The sequence below is a fragment of the Tachyglossus aculeatus genome, chromosome 22 (assembly GCF_015852505.1).
Source record: "Tachyglossus aculeatus isolate mTacAcu1 chromosome 22, mTacAcu1.pri, whole genome shotgun sequence".
NCBI lineage: Eukaryota > Metazoa > Chordata > Mammalia > Monotremata > Tachyglossidae > Tachyglossus > Tachyglossus aculeatus.
Genome location: NC_052087.1, coordinates 35539508 through 35557218, shown reverse-complemented (window position 1 = coordinate 35557218; position 17711 = coordinate 35539508). Strand labels below are relative to the sequence as shown.

The 17711-nt window shown below is 46.9% G+C and overlaps 1 protein-coding gene across 1 annotated transcript in view; it reads left to right on the top strand.

Annotated features, from left to right (window-relative positions):
• The window catches only part of VWCE (von Willebrand factor C and EGF domains), a gene marked incomplete at its 5' end in the record, with an annotated part of 48496 nt that overhangs the window by 15679 nt on the left and 15106 nt on the right, over positions 1 to 17711 (top strand). Inside the window, 5 exons of the mRNA XM_038764389.1 lie at positions 204 to 661; positions 749 to 842; positions 3328 to 3410; positions 8883 to 8970; positions 16331 to 16416. Of these exons, the coding sequence (XP_038620317.1) occupies positions 204 to 661; positions 749 to 842; positions 3328 to 3410; positions 8883 to 8970; positions 16331 to 16416 (809 nt within the window). The remainder of the gene's footprint in view (positions 1 to 203; positions 662 to 748; positions 843 to 3327; positions 3411 to 8882; positions 8971 to 16330; positions 16417 to 17711) is intronic.

Sequence of the window (17711 nt, the reverse complement as noted above, 5' to 3'; positions counted from 1 at the left end):
TTCTAATCTCTTCCCTCACCATCTATCTCCTCTGTTTCCCCTCTCCGCCTTGTGCTGAGTCCTTCACCCCAACCTCTACCGGCATTTCCCGTTTTCATTTCTGCCTCACGGTCGTTACTCCACCGTGAAAGCGAGAGACTTGTTTCTGGTTCCGGAAAGCCACTGCGGGTTTGGTCAGTGGGACCCCTGTGCTTCCTTTTCAGGGTTTCCTAAAGTTGGCCCGGCTCCGCCTGCTCTCCTCCAATCCCTGCAACAACCTCCGAAGCTGCTGTTACTCATTCCGGGTTCAGGGCTGCCCGCCTTGCCCTCTCCTCCTTCCCGGGCCCCCGGGCCCCCACCGATAACTGGATCCAGGGTCCGTCCCTTACCGACCTCAGCGTTGCCTGCGTTTTCTACCTCGTCCTTCCCTCGCGGGCCCTCTGCCCCTTCGGCCGCGGCCTCTCCGAGCGTTTCCCCGCAGACGGAAATAGGGTCGACGTCGCCGCTGGCAAATCTGCCACCCCCTTCGCTCCTCCAAGCCGAGGCAACGGTGACCCCCGCCCCGTCCCCTCCCTCGGTCACTCGACTTTCTCCGACGCCTTCTCGCTGCTGGTACCAGGGAGCATCCCGTGAACCCGGCAGTCACTGGCTAGAGCCTGGGTGTTCGCAGTGCGTCTGCCAGGTGAGTGGGTACCGGCGTTCTGTCTTTCTCCCAAACCGGTGCCTCTTGTTATTGGTTTAGTGATAGAACTGGTCTTTCCTGTTTCAGGATGGGGAGGTGGTGTGTGAAGTGATGAAATGTGAAATTGCTTGTTCCCACCCGCTTCCCCTCACAGATGGGGGCTGCTGCCCAACCTGTTCAGGTGAGAACTGACTCAAGAGGGGGTTACCTTTCGATGATCGAGACATTCTCCTTTCTCCCCGTTTCTCTCCCCTCCAAACTCACGCTCCCCAGTAGACGATAGACCCCTGTCAGTACTTGGGGAGGGTTTTCGGCCCATTCCGAAAGGTTGAGGAGGTGAGATGTGTTATCTGAGGTCGTGGGTTCAAATTCCAGCTCCGCCAGTTGTCCGCTGTGTGACTTTGGGCAAGTCACTTAATTTCTCTGTGCCTCAGTTCCCTCATCTGTAAAATGGGGATTAAGACTGTGAGCCCCACGTGGGACAACCTGATCACCCTGTATCCCCCCAGCGCTTAGAACAGTGCTTTGCACATAGTAAGCGCTTAACAAATACCATTATTATTATTATCTGGGCGCTTAGTACAGTGCTCCGCCAACGGTAACCGTTCAATACCCTAAATGATCAAAGCCTCCGCCTTCTGAGTCCTTTGTGAACTGGCGTTCATTGTGGTCATTCTGAGTCCTCCGTGAATTCACCGTGGGTCTCTTTGATCCTTAAGGATCCTATTCCAAATCCTAGTTTCCCCATAATAATAATAATAGCAGTAATAATAATAATGGCATTTATTAAGCGCTTACTATGTGCAAAGCACTGTTCTAAGCGCTGGGGAGGTTACAAGGTGATCAGGTTGTTCCACGGGGAGCTCACAGTCTTAATCCCCATTTTACAGATGAGGTAACTGAGGCACAGAGAAGTTAAGTGACTTGTCCAAAGTCACACAACTGACAATTGGCAGAGCCCGGATTTGAACCCATGACCTCTGACTCCAAAACCCATGATCTTTCCATTGAGCCATGCTGCTTCTCAAGAGACCCCTGCCTCATATGGCCACAGTCCCAGAAATCCCCAGTCTGGGGAGATGATCTCTTCCAGGGCTTGAAACATTTCCCTTGAAGGGTCGGATTTCCACGAGCATCAGTGCTGATTCACCCTCCCAGACCACAGGAAAAAGGAAGGGTACATGCCACTTCCTGTCACTTGGAAACAGGGAAGCAGCATGGATAGTGAATAATAATAATAATAATAATAATGATAGCATTTATTAAGCACTTACTATGTGGAAAGCACTGTTCTAAGCACTGGGGAGGTTACAAGGTGATCAGGTTGTCCCCCATGGGGGCTCACTGTCTTCATCCCCATTTTACAGATGAGGGAACTGAGGCCCAGAGAATAAGTGACTTGCCCAAAGTCACACAGCTGACAATCGACGGAGCCAGCATTTGAACCCACGATCTCTGACTCCAAAGCCCGGGCTCTTTCCACTGAGCCACGCTGCTTCTCAAATAGGGCCCGGGCCTGGGGTCAGAAGGACCTGGGTTCTAATCCCGGCTCCGCCACTTGTCAGCTGTGTGACTTTGGGCAAGTCACTTCACTTCTCTGGGCCTCAGTTACCTCATCTGTAAAACGGGGCGTAAGAGCGTGAGCCCTATGTGGGACAGGGACTGCGTCCCACCTGATTAGGTTGTGTCTACCCCCGCTCTTAGAACAGTGCTTGACATATAGTAAGTGTTTAATGAATGCCATCGTTGTTATTATTGGCTGTTTCTCCCACAGCTCAGAACTTACTGGCCACCCCCTGTGCCACTCTGCCACGAGGAAACCAGTGCTCCCGGGTCCTAGGTCCTCGCCTCTTCAGCAGGGGAATGGACACACGAGGGAGAGTGGGGTGGGCGTGAGAAGGTGGCCGACTCCCGGAGGCTGCAGGGCTCCAGCCGATCAACTGTACAAGTTGCCAACTTGTACTTCCCAAGCGCTGAGTCCAGTGCTCTGCACACAGTAAGCGCTCGATAAATACGATTGAATGAATGAATGAATGAATAACCCGGCTTGGAGAGAAAAGCAGCTATCTTGTGCACGTGTCCCGGGAATTGCCCAGGCCTGGGTTATGAGGTAATAGGAATATTGAGGGCTGAAGTTTTCCGTGACAGTTGGTCTGACCCTCAGCAGCCTGGGGGAGGGGAAGGCCCGGGGCCTTACCTCCTTTTCTAGAGGCAGCTGAAGGGGAAGAATTGGCCCTCCAATTTGGGGAAAAGGGATCCAGTGATGTGGGAAAGTAAGCTGAGAAAATGGAGGAGGAATACAGGGCTCCGGTTAGGGAGCCTGGAGGAGGAGACCCTCCCAAGCAGAGGGCTTTGCTTTCTTTTGCCTTCCCACACCCTTTCCTTAGAGATTTACCTTTTCCTTCTAATGGGCTGGGGATAAAGGATAGGTGGGACAACCTACCCTTTGTGGAGTGGTGAACTGGGTCCTGTCTGTGCTCATCGAGGCTAATCACTAAAGGATATTACAGTCACTTCCCAGGGTCTTTAAGCCTATCTAATCCATGTCCCCAAAAACTGTCTCTTCCTGACTCTGGACCACGCCGCCCATCTGCTTAGATGAGTAGGCCCCAAGTTTCCCGTTCCCCCCCCTAAGGGGAGCCGAATTTCTTTTTTGTTTCTCGTAGGCTGTTTTCACGAAGGCGTGACCAGAGCCGAGGGAGACGTCTTTTCACCTCCCAGTGAGAACTGCACGATCTGTGTCTGTCTTGTAAGTTTTGGGGCTTCCCAGGTAGCCAGTAGGGTTTTCGGTTCATCCTCCGGGAGTTTTAGGAAAGGGACGGGGAAATGTTGAAAGGCCACGAGCAGAAGATGAACCAAAAGTAACTAAGATGCCTGTCATAGGGAGAGCTGGTGAGTTCTGGCTCTAGACCGAACACTGGAGCACTTAGAAAAACCTCAGCGGAGGAAATATCAGAGCTGCTAGAAGAATCGTTTGAAGGTCCCGGGGTCAGAGGATCCTGATGGAAGCAAAAGAGCAAACAAGACAACAGGCTCCGTCTGTTTATAAAAGGAGAAGTGGAGGAATAAGGTCAGGGAAGCCTCAGGAAATTGCTAATTAACAGGCTGAAGGTCTCTCCCGGAATAGTATCTGCTGATCTAATAAGGAATTCAGTGTGTAAACATCTGGGACTCCCATGGTACAAAACTCAAAAGTCAGCTTATTTTATTTATTTTTTTACGGTATTTGTTAAGTGCTTACTCTAAGCTGGGCAATGTTCTAAGCTCCAGGGGAAGATACAAAGTAATCCGGTTGGACACAGTCCATGTCCCACGTGGGGCTCACAGTCTTAATCCTCATTTTACAAATTAGGTCACTGAGGCACAGAGAAGTGAAGTGACTTGCCCGAGGTCACACAGCAGAAAAGTGGCAGAGCCGGGATTAGTACCCAGGTCCTTCTGGTTCCCAGGTCCGTGCTCTGTCCACTGGGCCACACTGCTTCTCTGAAAGCTTCCATATTAAAGAACTGAACTGTTGTATAATAATAATGGCATTTGTTAAGTGCTTACTAAGTGCCAAGCACTGCTCTGAGCACTGGGGGAGATACAAGGTAATCAGGTTGTCCCACGGGGGGCTCACATTCTTAATCCCCTTTTTACAGATGAGGTAACTGAGGCCCAGAGAAGTGAAGTGACTTGCCCAAAGTCACACAGCAGACAAGTGGTGGAGCCGGGATTAGAACCCATGACCTCTGACTCCCAAGCCCGGGCTCTTTCCACTGAGCCATGCTGCTTGTCTTGTCTTATACTCTTCCGAGCGCTTAGTACAGAGTTCTGTGCACAGTACGTGCTCAACAAATATCATTGATTGGTCACTTCTTAAATGTTGTTTTTGGTCCAGGAGATATGACTGGAGATCTACAGGGATTGGAGTGGATTAAGAGAAGCAGTGTGGCTCAGTGGAAAGAACCCAGGCTTTGGAATCAGAGGTCATGGGTTCAAATCCCGGCTCCACCAATTGTCACCTGTGTGACTTTGGGCAAGTCACTTGACTTCTCTGTGCCTCAGTTACCTCATCTGTAAAATGGGGATTAATACTGTGAGCCTCCGTGGGACAACCTGATCACCTTGTAACTCCCCAGCGCTTAGAACAGTGCTATGCACATAGTAAGCGCTTAACAAATGTCATCATCATTATTATTATTATCATTATTATTTGGGGCATTTTGTGTACTAAAATATCATTACCATTAACTCTATTTATTGATCAACTTCAGTGTGTAGGGTACTGTATTAGGTTCCTGGAAATATACAATAGAAATAAAAAGCAGACTCTGCCCTGGAGGATCTTGAAATCGAAACAAACAACTTACATTTCCTCATATAGTAATAGTGGTGATAGTAACGATAGTGATCATGCTATTTATTGAGCATCTCCCGAGTGCAATGCACTATATTGAGCATTTGGAAAAGTACAACAGAAACCCAGGGTGTGTGTCATTCATTCATTCAATTATATTTATTGAGCGCTTACTGTGTGCAGAGCACTGTACTAAGCGCTTGGAAAGTACAATTCAGCAATGAAGAGAGACAATCCCTGCCCACAACAGGCTTACAGTCTAGAAAGGGGGAGACAGACATCTAAACAAGTAAACTGGCATTACTGTAAATGAATAGAATTATAGATATGTACATATATACACAGGTGCTGTGGGGCGGGAAGGGGGGTACAGAAGGGGAGAGAGTCGGGGTGATGGGGAGGGGAGGTGGAGCTGGGGAAAAGTGGGGGTTTTCCTCTTCTGTGTATTGTTTATTGTATTCTGTCCTACTCACAATAAAATTCAAAATCCAACAAGGGAGGAAGGCATAAAAACTCCTTACAAATAGTAGGCTCCAGGTGATAATAATAATAGTAATCATTGAGCACTTACTATGTGTCAAGCACTGATCTTAGCTCTGGGGTAGATACAAGATAATCAGGTTAAACACAGTCCCTGTCCCACCCGGGGCTCACAGTCTAAGCAGGAGGATGGGTATTTAATCCCCATTTTGCAGAGGAGAAAACTGCGGCCCCCAAAAGGAAACCGACTTGCCCAAAGTTACACAGCAGGCTAGCTTCCATCCCCTACACTCCATGGAAACTGCCCTCTTAAAGGTCACCAATGACCTCCTGCTTGCCAAATCCAACGGCTCCTACTCTATCCTAATCCTCCTCGACCTCTCAGCTGCTTTCGACACTGTGGACCACCCCCTTCTCCTCAACACGCTATCCAACCTTGGCTTCACAGACTCCGTCCTCTCCCGGTTCTCCTCTTATCTCTCTGGTCGTTCATTCTCAGTCTCTTTTGTGGGCTCCTCCTCCCCCTCCCATCCCCTTACTGTAGGGGTTCCTCAAGGGTCAGTTCTTGGTCCCCTTCTGTTCTTGATCTACACTCACTCCCTTGGCGAACTCATTCGCTCCCACGGCTTCAACTATCATCTCTACGCTGATGACACCCAAATCTACATCTCTGCCCCAGCTCTCTCCCCCTCCCTCCAGGCTCGTGCTTCCTCCTGCCTTCAGGACATCTCCATCTGGATGTCTGCCTGCCATCTAAAACTCAATATGTCCAAGACTGAACTCCTTATCTTCCCTCCCAGACCCTGCCCTCTTCTTGACTTTCCCATCACTTTAGATGGCACTACCACCCATCCCGTCTCACAAGCCCGCAACCTTGGTATCATCCGCGACTCCGCTCTGTCATTCACCCCACATATCCGATCCGTCACCAAAACCTGCCGGTCTCACCTCCACAACATCGCCAAGATCCGTCCTTTCCTCTCCATCCAAACCAATACCTTGCTGGTTCAATCTCTCATCCTATTCCGACTGGATTACTGAATCAGCCTCTTCTCTGATCTCCCATTCTCCTGTCTCTCCCCACTTCAGTCTATACTTCATGCTGCTGCCCGGATCATCTTTGTACAGAAACGCTTTGGGCTTGTTACTCCCCTCCTCAAAAATCTCCAGTGGCTGCATGTCAACCTACGCTTCAAGCAAAAACTCCTCACTCACGGCTTCAAGGCCGTCCATCCCCTCGCCCCCTCCTCCCTCCCCTCCTTTCTCTCCTTCTCCAGCCCAGCCCGCACCCTCCGCTCCTCTGCCACCACTAACCTCCTCACTGGGCCTCATTCTCGCCCGTCCCGCCATCGACCCCCAGCCCACGTCCTCCCCCTGACCCGAAATGCCCTCCCTCCACATATCCGCCAAGCTAGCTCTCTTCCTCCCTTCAAAGCCCTACTGAGAGCTCACCTCCTCCAAGAGGCCTTCCCACACTGAGCCCCCTTTTTCCTCTCCTCCTCCCCATCCCCCCACCCTACCTCCTTCCGCTCCCCACAGCACTTGTATATATATTTGTACAGATTTATTACTCTATTTATTTTACTTGTCCATATTTACTATTCTATTTATTTTGTTAATGATGTGCATATAGCTTTAATTCTACTTGTTCTGATGACTTTGACACCTGTCTACATGTTTTGTTTTGTTGTCTGTCTCCCCATTCTAGACTGTGAGCCCGTGGTGGATAGGGACTGTCTCTGTATGTTGCCGACCTGTACTTCCCAAGTGCTTAGTACAGTGCTCTGCACACATTAAGTGCTCAATAAATACGATTGAATGAATGAATAGGGATTCAAACTCAGGGCCTTGGACTCCCGGGCTCATGCTCTTTCACGCCCTGGTTCACGTTGCTTCTCGATGTGCCGGTCAATATACCTACACACAAAGGAGCAGGGGGTGGGTATAAATGAATCCATCAGGAGGACAAGAGGTGGCCTTTAGGTTGCTCCAATTTGGGGTGGTTGGAATTAATCAGGGAAGGCTTGCAGGAGGAGGACACCCTGGGGATATCATCAGAAACTCACTTTGAGTGAGATTCTGGGGGGGGGGGGGACTTCAAAAAAAAAAACATGTGACCCCTGCATTTACATGGATTAATGGAAAAAGGACAGGATTGGAAGTCAGGAGGCCTGGCTTCTAATTCAGGCAAGTCACTTGACCTCAGTTTCCTCATTCATAGGATGGATATTAAATGCCTGTTCTTCCTCTCCTCAAGAGATAGGACTGTTGTCCGATCTGATTGTATTGCATCTCCCCCAGCACTCTTTAGCAAGATGCTTAGGACATACGTGGTTCAGTGGAAAGAGCCCGGGCTTTGGAGTCAGAGGTCATGGGTTCAAATCCCAGCTCCGCCAACTGTCAGCTGTGTGACTTTGGGCAAGTCACTTAACTTCTCTGTGCCTCAGTTCCCTCATCTGTAAAATGGGGATGAAGACTGTGAGTCCCACATGGGACAACCTGATCACCTTGTATCCTCCCAGCGCTTAGAACAGTGCTTTGCAAATAGTAAGTGCTTAATAAATACCATTATTATTATTATTATGTGCTTGACAAGTAGTGGGAAGCATGCAGTTCAATGGAAGAGAAAAGAAAAGAGAAGAAAGGCAACCATATTATTATTATTATTATGTGCTTGACAAGTAGTGGGAAGCATGCAGTTCAGTGGAAGAGAAAAGACAAGAGAAGAAAGGCAACCATATTATTATTATTATTAGGTGCTTGACAAGTAGTGGGAAGCATGCAGTTCAATGGAAGAGAAAAGACAAGAGAAGAAAGGCAACCACACCCTTAAATTAAAAGTTCAAATGCCAGGACATAAAATCTAAGCACCACAAATCATGTAAATTTAGACCCCCGGGTGGGGATTGTGTTTACCTACTTTCCTGTATTGTACTCTCCCAAGAGCTTAGTACAGTGCTCACAGTAATAAAAACTACTGATTGATAGATGATTGATTATGAAGACATAAATAAGTGCTGGAGTGGGGTGGAGTGGATTGTGTGAACAGGGTTTATTGGGGGAGCGACAGTTAAATACGAAGACCAAGCAGAAGGTGAGGTTTTCGAGTTTGAAAGGAGAGGAAAAGATAGTGTTTAGAAAAGCAGAGGAGATGAGGTAATAAATGTCAAGAAACCTGACACACACTAGCCCTCACTCAAGAGGCTGAGTCTGAAAGATTCCAGGCCCCCTTCTCTGGTAGGAAATGTGTGTGGTAAAAGCTGAGGCCTGCAGAAGAAATGAAGTCGCAGGAGGGAATACGAATTAAGACCCCTGCTCAGAGCCTCAGAAGATTCTCTGGTACATGAGTGGGGCTTCCTTCTTCATTTGTAATCCATTTCCTTCTCTTCCTCCGCTCTCCAGTCAGGAAATGTGTCGTGCATCACCCCCGAATGTCCCCCTGGTCCTTGCCTGGCCCCTCCACAGTCGGATTGCTGCTCCTGTGTTCCGGGTGAGTCTTTGGTTTGTTTCAGATTTGCTGGGTTTGGGGTAAAGGAGGTGGGCAAGGAAAGGACGGTCGGTGAAGGAGGGCAGGGCCCCCCTTGGGATGATCTGATCACCTCATAACCTCCCCAGCACTTGGAACAGTGTTTTGCACATAATAAGTGCATAATAAATGCCATCATCATCATCATCATCATCATCATCATTTCTAGCTTACTGTAACTAGGTCTGTATGGCCCAGAAACCCAGAATGGGGGGGCTGTGTCTCTGAATCCTACTGCTACATTTTTTCCCCAGAGGGTGACTCTGGCAGCTTTAATAATAATAATAATAATAATAATAATAATAATAATAATAATAATAATAATAATAATAATAATGGTATTTGTTAAGCTCTCACTATGTGCCAAGCACTGTTCTAAGCACTGGGCAAGGTAATCAGGTTGTCCCACATGAGGCTCACAGTCTTAACTTCACTTAAAGTCACTTAACTTCTCCGAGCCTCAGTGACCTCATCTGCAAAATGGGGATTAAGACTGTGAGCCCCACGTGGGACAACTTGATCACCTTGTATCCCCCCCCAGCGCTTAGAACAGTGCTCTGCACATAGTAAGCACTTACCAAATGCCATCATTATTTATTATTATTATTGTGGGCAGGGAATGGCACTGTTTATTGTTGTATTGCACTTTCCCAAGTGTCTAGAACAATGCTCTGCACACAGTAAGCGCTCAATAAATAGGATCGAATGAATCCCTTAACTTCTCTGTGCCTCAGTTCTGCTGTTCCCCTTCTTCTCTGGACTGTGAGCCCCATGCGGGACAGGGACTGTGTCCAACCTAATTCACTTGTATCTAGCCCAGTGCTTAGAACAGTGTTTGGCACATAGTAAGTGCTTAACAAATACAGGGCCCCATTCCAATGAAGTGGTTGCATTCCCAGCACGGGCAAGAAAGTCCGAGGACCCGAGTTCTAATCCCAGCTCTGCCACTTGTCTGCTGTGTGACCCTGGGCAAGCCACTTGAATTCTCTATTCATTCATTCAATCGTATTTATTGAGCGCTTACTGTGTGCAGAGCACTGTACTAAGCACTTGGGAAGTACAAGTTGGCAACATATAGAAACGGTCCCTACCTCATTTGAAAAATGAGGGTAAAGACTGTGAGCCCTCTGTGGGACAGAGATGGTGTCCAACCCGATTAGCTCGTATCTAACCCAGTGCCTGACGCATAGTCGGTGCTTAGCAACTATCATTCATTCATTCATTCAATCATATTTATTGAGCGCTTACTGTGTGCAGAGCACTGGACTAAGCACTTGGGAAGGACAAGTCGGCAACATCTAGAGACGGTCCCTACCCAACAACGGGCTCACAGTCTAGAAGGGGGACAACAAAACGAAACATGTGGACAGGTGTCAAGTTGACAGAACAAATATGATTAAAGCTAGATGCACATCATTAATAAAATAAATAGAATAGTAAATATGTACAAGTAAAATAAACAGAGTAATAAATCTGTACAAACAGGGTTCAAATCCTGGCTCCGCCAATTGTCAGCTGAGTGACTTTGGGCAAGTCACTTAACTTCTCTGGGCTTCAGTTCCCTCATCTGTAAAATGGGGATTAAGACTGTGAGCCCCCCGTGGGACATCCTGATCATTTTGTAACCTCCCCAGTGCTTAGAATAGTGCTTTGCACAGAGTAAGCGCTTAATAAATGCCATCATTATTATTGTTATATGTACAGGTGATGTGGGGAGGGGAAGGAGGTAGGGCGGGGGGGATGAGGAGGAGGAGAGGAAAAAGGGGGCTCAGTGTGGGAAGGCCTCTTGGAGGAGGTGAGCTCTCAGTAGGGCTTTGAAGGGAGGAAGAGAGCTAGCTTGGCGGATGTGCGGAGGGAGGGCATTCCGGGCCAGGGGGAGGAAAGGACCCCCCAAAGACCTCCCTAAAAACTGCTTGAATTGCGCTTGATTTGGCCGTGTCTTGATCTGATCTCTGCCATTATTTCAGCAGCAATAGGGACAATAACGCCTTGGGCTAGAGAGGCTTGGGATGTTTACATTTTAGGCAAGATAGGACTTGTGCCATCATTGGGTGACATTTTCCAGGGAAAGGGGGAGTAATCACTCTTGTTGGGCTGTTTGTGTCCAGACTTCTTTCTCGAGATCCTTTCCAGCTCCGTCATTCCATAATGTTTTAATTAGTGGCCGGTTCAGCGGTTGGGCCAGAGGAGAGGGCTCTGCTCTGGGAACCACGAGACCCTGCTTCACAGCAGGCTGCACCCCTGCCTTCAATCAATCAATCAATCATATTTATTGAGCGCTTACTGTGTGCAGAGCACTGTACTAAGCGCTTGGGAAGTACAAGTTGGCAACATATAGAGATGGTCCCTACCCAACAGTGGGCTCACAGTCTAGAAGGGGGCTCACAGTCTACTTATCTGTCTCACCCCGTGACCCAGCGGGAACACGACGGGCAGGGATGGGGGAGCACAAGTGATGTGACCCCCCTTCCCTCCCCTACAGCACTTGCGTACATCTGTACATATTTATAATTCATTCATTCATTCATTCAATCGTATTTATTGAGCGCTTACTGTGCGCAGAGCACTGGACTAAGCGCTTGGGAAGGACAAGTTGGCAACATCTAGAAACAGTCCCTACCCTACAACGGGCTCACAGTCTAGAAGGGGGAGACAGACAACAAGACAAAACATGTGGACCGGTGTCAAGTCATCAGAATAAATAGAAATAAAGTTAGATGCACATCATTAACACGGTAAATAGAATAGTAAATAGGTACAATTAAAATAGAGTAATAAATCTGTACAAACATATATACAGGTGTATTTATTTAAATTAATGATATGTATATGTCTATAATTCTATTTATTGATATTGATGCTATTGATGTCTGCTTATTTATTTTGATGCCTGTCTGCCCCCTTCTAGACTCTGAGCCTGTTGTGGACAGGGATTGTCTCTAGGCTGATTTGTACTTTCCAGTGCTCTGCACACAGTAAGCGCTCAATAAATACGATTGAATGAATGAACAAATGTAAGCACCAAAACTCCGATCGTTTCCTCTGCCCAGGTCCTCAGGCCCTGAGTCTCAGGACCACTTCCCATGGAAGACTCTAGAATCTAAACTATAAGCTAATTGTGGGTAGGGAGCGTGTCAGTTATTTTCTTATACTGTACCCTCCCAAGTGCTTAGCACAGTGCTCTGCACACAGTAAGTGTTCAATAAATGTTCAAAACATGTTTTGTTTTGTTGCCTGCCTCCCCCTTCTAGACTGTGAGCCCATTGTTGGGTAGGGGCCGTGTCTATAGGTTGCCAACTTGTACTTCCCAAGCGCTTAGTACAGTGCTCTGCACACAGTTAGCGCTCAATAAATATGATTGAATGAATGAATGAATAAATATGACTGACTGACTGATTGACAGACTGACTCCAGTAGACGCCCTCTAGATTGTCAGCTCACTGTGGGCAGGGAATGTGTCTACCAACTCTATTGGACTGGGCTCTTCCAACCATGTAGTACAGTGCTCCGCATGCAGTAAATGCTCAATAGATAACATTGATTAATTGATTGGCTGATCCGTCAGCAATCAGGGCCACTGGAAATGATACAGGATCACACTGGTGTTGGATGGACAGAAATAAATTATGTGACTGAGTCTGGATTTTAGGGTTCTCCTTGGATTCATCCAGTAATCCCACCAAAGGTTTTAATGCCCCAAACACCCTTAAACATCTAAATAGTGCCCTCTTGAACGTTTGACCTGAGTTTCCTCTCTTCTTACAGCATAATAATTTTATTTTATTTACTTGTATTTGTTAAGTGCTTACTATGTGCCAGGCACTGTATTAAGCGCTGTTGTAGATACAAGATATCAGGTTGGACACAGTCCCTGTCCCACAGGGAGCTTACTGTCTTAGTCCCAATTTTACAGGCAAGGAAACTGAGGTGCAGAGAAGTTAAGTGACTTGACCAGGGTCATATAACAACCAAGTGGCGGAGCCGGGACTAGAACCCAGGTCCTCTGGCTCCCAGGCTTGTGTTCTTGACGTTATCACCTTGTAACCTCCCCAGCGCTTAGAACAGTGTTTTGCACATAGTGCTTAATAAATGCCATTATTATTATTATTATTAGGCCACACTGAAGGTAATAAGTGGGAGGTGAAATTTGCAGGAGAGCAAATCAAATGAGCAAGCTATGAAAAGAAGAAAGGGAGAAAAATCTCACAGCTGAATGACAAATGATTTGATATTTGATTTTCCCTGATCTAGGTGGTGCCCTTTATTCATTCATTCAATCGTATTTATTGAGCGCTTACTGTGTGCAGAGCACTGTACTAAGCGCTTGGGAAGTACAAGTTGGCAACATATAGAGACTGTCCCTACCCAACAGCGGGCTCACAGTCTAGAAGGGGCTCACAGTCCAGAAGGGGCTCACAATCTAGAAGAGAGAGCTGAATCTAGGGAGAAATATTGCTTTAGGGCTTCATGAAACAGGGTATTATTTGAGTGAGGTCTGAAGGAAACAAGGGAGTGGGCCAGGAAGACTTTTCTTGCAATGACAGGGGTGACGTGGTATTTATCGAGTGCTTACTTTGTGCAGAGCACTGTACTAAGTGTTTGGAAGAGTACAGAACAACAGAATTAGCAGTCACGTTCCCTGCCCATAATGAAATTAGAGTCTAGAGGGCAAGACAGACATCAATATATATGAACTTACAGTCTAGAGGGCGAGACAGACATCAATCTATATCTATCTATCTATCTATCTATCTATCTACCTATATCTATCTATCTATCTATCTATCTAGATGTCTGTCTCGTCCTCTAGACTGTAAGTTTATTATGGGCAGGGAACGTGCCTGCTAATTCTGTTGTTCTGTACATATATATATATATATATATATATATATATATATATATGTATATACATAAATTACTGTTATGTACATAAGTGTGGTGGGGCTGGGGACAGGGGCGGTGAATAAAGGGAGCAAGTCAGGGAGATGCAGAAGGGAGTGAGAAACGAGGGAATTAGGGCTTAGTTAGGGAAGGCCTCTTGGAGGAGATGTTCCTTCGATAAGGCTTTGAAGGTGGGGAGAGCCACTGTCTGCCAACTATGAAGGGGGAAGGGTCTGGTGTCCCGGGCCAGAGATAGAATGTGGGTTAGAAGTTGATTGTGAGATAGGTGAGATCAAGATAGAGTGAGTAGACTGCCATTAGAGGAGCGAAGTATGCGGGCTGGGTTGGAATAGGAGAGTAGAGAGGTGAGGTAGGAGGGGACAAGGTGATAGAGTGCTTTAAAGCCGATGGTGAGGAGTGTCTATTTGATGGAGAGGTGGATGGGAAACCACTGGAGGTTTTTGAGGAGTGGGGAAACATGGACCGAACATTTCTATAGAAAAATGATCCGAGCAGCAGAGTGTAGTGTGGACTGGAGTGGGGAGAAACAGAAGTTAGGGGGGTCAGCAAGGTGGCCGATTCAGTAATCAAAGGCTAGGGTAAGCATTTGGATTAGCGTAGTAGCTGTTTGGATGGAGAGGAAAGGGCACATTTTAGTGATGATGTGAAGGTTGAACCGTGAGGATTTATTGACAGATTGAATATGTGGGTTGAATGAGAGGGATAGAAGGTAATGCCAAGGGTACGGGGCCGTGAGACAGGAAGGAAGGTGGTGCTGTCTACAATGATGGGATAATCACAGGGAGGACAGGGTTTAGGTGGGAAGACAAGTTCTGTTCTTGTTTTTCTTCTTGTTCTAATTCTTCTTTTCTTCTTTCTCCTTTTTCTTCTCCTTTCTTCTCCATTTTTCTTCTTTCTTCTTTCTATTTTCTCCTCCTCCTCCTCCTCCTCCTCCTTCTTCTTCTTCTTCGCAGTGGCACATCTACAGGTTAATTCAGTTGGACAAAGTCCCTGCCCAACATGGGGTTCATGGCTCACAGTTTAAATAGGAGGGAGGACAGGTTCTCCTGGTCTGCCAATTGCTTTCTGTGTGACCTTGGGCAAGTCACTTAACTTCTCTGTGCCTCCTTTCTCCCTCCTACTTAGACTCTGAGCCCCATGTGGGATGGAGACTGTGTCCAACCTAATTAACTTCTATCGACCCCGGTGCTTAGAGCAGTGCTTGACATATAGTAAGTACTTAACAAATAGCATAAAAAAGACAAAACAAAACTAAAAAACATGAATTGACATGGAAGAATATACGGTTTAGTGGCTGTCTGGTCTATCCCAAGCACTTAGTACTTCCCAAGCGTTTAGTACAGTGCTCTGCACAAAGTAAGTAGAGTGCTCTGCACAAAGTAAGCACTCAATAAATACGATTGATTGATTGATTGATTGATTATCCCAGATACGTCTATCTTCATTTTAGTGCTGCAACTTTTCAAACTGCATCTAATTTATCCTTTGCCGTACCCAGGCTTAGGACAGGGCTTTGCACACAGAAGCCACTCACAGAATAATAATAATAATGATGGTATTTGTTAAGCGCTCACTATGTGCAAAGCCCTGTTCTAAACGCTGGAGGACACACACAAGATGATCAGGTTGTCATTCATTCAGTCATTCAATCGTATTTATTGAGCACTTACTGTGTGCATAGCACTGTACTAAGCGCTTGGGAAGTACAAGTTGGCAACATATAGAGATGGTCCCTACCCAACAGTGGGCTCACAGTCTAGAAGGGGGAGACAGAGAACAAAACAAAACATATTAACAAAATAAAATAAATAAAATAAATATGTACAAATAAAATAAATAAATAAATAGAGTAATAAATACGTACAAACATATATACATATATACGTGTGCTGTTGGGAGGGGAAGGAGGTAAGGCAGAGGGGATGGGGAGAGGAAGGAGGGGGCTCAGTCAGGGAAGGCCTCCTGGAGGAGGTGAGCTCTCAGTAGGGCTTTGAAGGGAGGAAGAGAGCTAGCTTGGCGGATGTGCGGAGGGAGGGCATTCCAGGCCAGGGGGATGACGTGGGCCAGGGGTCGACAGTCTTAATCCCCATTTTCCAGATGAGGGAACTGAGGCACAGAGAAGTAAAGTGACTTGCCCAAAGTCACACAGCTGACAAGTGGTGGAGCCGGGATTAGAACCCATGACCTCTGACTCCCAAACCCGGGCTCTTTCCACTGAGCCACGCTGCACTGGATGAATGAATGAGTGAACGGGAAGGCCTCTGGGACCCTTCTGAACAAAAGGAGATAGAAATAGAATAGAAGAAATAGGAATAGAAACGGAGATAATTCCTAGGCACCGTCACTGGCTGGCTGATATTAGCTCACCTCTCTTTTGTTCCAGTCGAGGGCTGAACCTGGATTCTCTCTTCATGTTTTGCAGCAAAATGCTACTTTCACGGCCAGACCTACGCCCACGGAGCTAAATTCACCGGAGATGGAGATGGATGTACCACCTGCACGTGTCGGGTAGCGGATACATTTACCCTGCACCCCCTTTTCCGGGGAACCGGGTTTTCCTAAAGATGGGGTCGGGAACTCAGTCACCGCATTAACATTGAAAGGACCCTGGCCAGCAAAAGAGTAGCGTTAGTTGGGCGACCAGAGAGACCAAGATGATTTAGTCACAAAGGCGAGCTCCCCGTTCACTCAGACCTTCACACCCTCCATTTTATAGTTCTTAAATTGGGGTATCAGAATCTATTCCTGAAACTTAACTGATAATAATCATGATTATTATAATATTATAGTAACCGGGCTATTTGTAATGCACTTACCTACGTGCCAAACATCGTACCAAGTGATGAGGTAGATTCAGTCAAAACAGATGCAAGTATATGTTTGTACATATTTATTACTCTATTTTACTTGTACGTATTTATTCTATTTATTTTATTTTGTTAATATGTTTTGTTTTGTTGTCTGTCTCCCCCTTCTAGACCATGAGCCCGCTGTTGGGTAGGGACCGTCTCTCTATGTTGCCAACTTGTACTTCCCAAGCGCTTAGTACAGGGCTCTGCACACAGTAAGCACTCAATAAATACGATTGAATGAATGAATGAGTACAGTCCCTGTTCCGCGTGGGGCTCAAGGTCTAAGGGGGAGGGAGAACAGGAATTTAAACCCCCTTTTTACCAGTGAGGAAACTGAGGCAGCAGGCAAGCGGCAGAGCTGGGATTTGAACGCAGGTCTCCTGATTCCCAGCCCTGTGCTCTTTCCACTAGTGGTCTTTTAGTGAGAGTTTCTGGGAGTAATAATTATGGTACTTTTAAGTGCTTACTATGTGTCAAGTAACGATAATAATAATGATGATGGTATTTGTGCCAAGCCCTACTCGAAGCACTGTTCTAAGTTCTGGGGTAAATGCAAGTTAATCAGGTTGGACACAATCCCTGTCCCATATGGAGCTCACACTCTTATCAGTTTGAAGCAGCGTGGCTCAGTGGAAAGAGCATGAGCTTTGGAGTCAGAGGTCATGGGTTCAAATCCCAGATCCCCCACTTGTCAGCTGTGTGACTTTGGGTAAGTCACTTAACTTCTCTGTGCCTCAGTTCCCTCACCTGTAAAATGGGGATGAAGACTGGGAGCCCCATGTGGGACAACCTGATCACCTTGTAACCTCCCCAGCGCTTAGAACAGTGCTTTGCACATAGTAAGCACTCAATAAATGCCATTATTATTATTATCCCCATTTTACACATGAGGTAAATGAGGCCCAGACAAGTTAAGTGACCTGCCCAAGGTCACCCAGCAGACATGTGGCA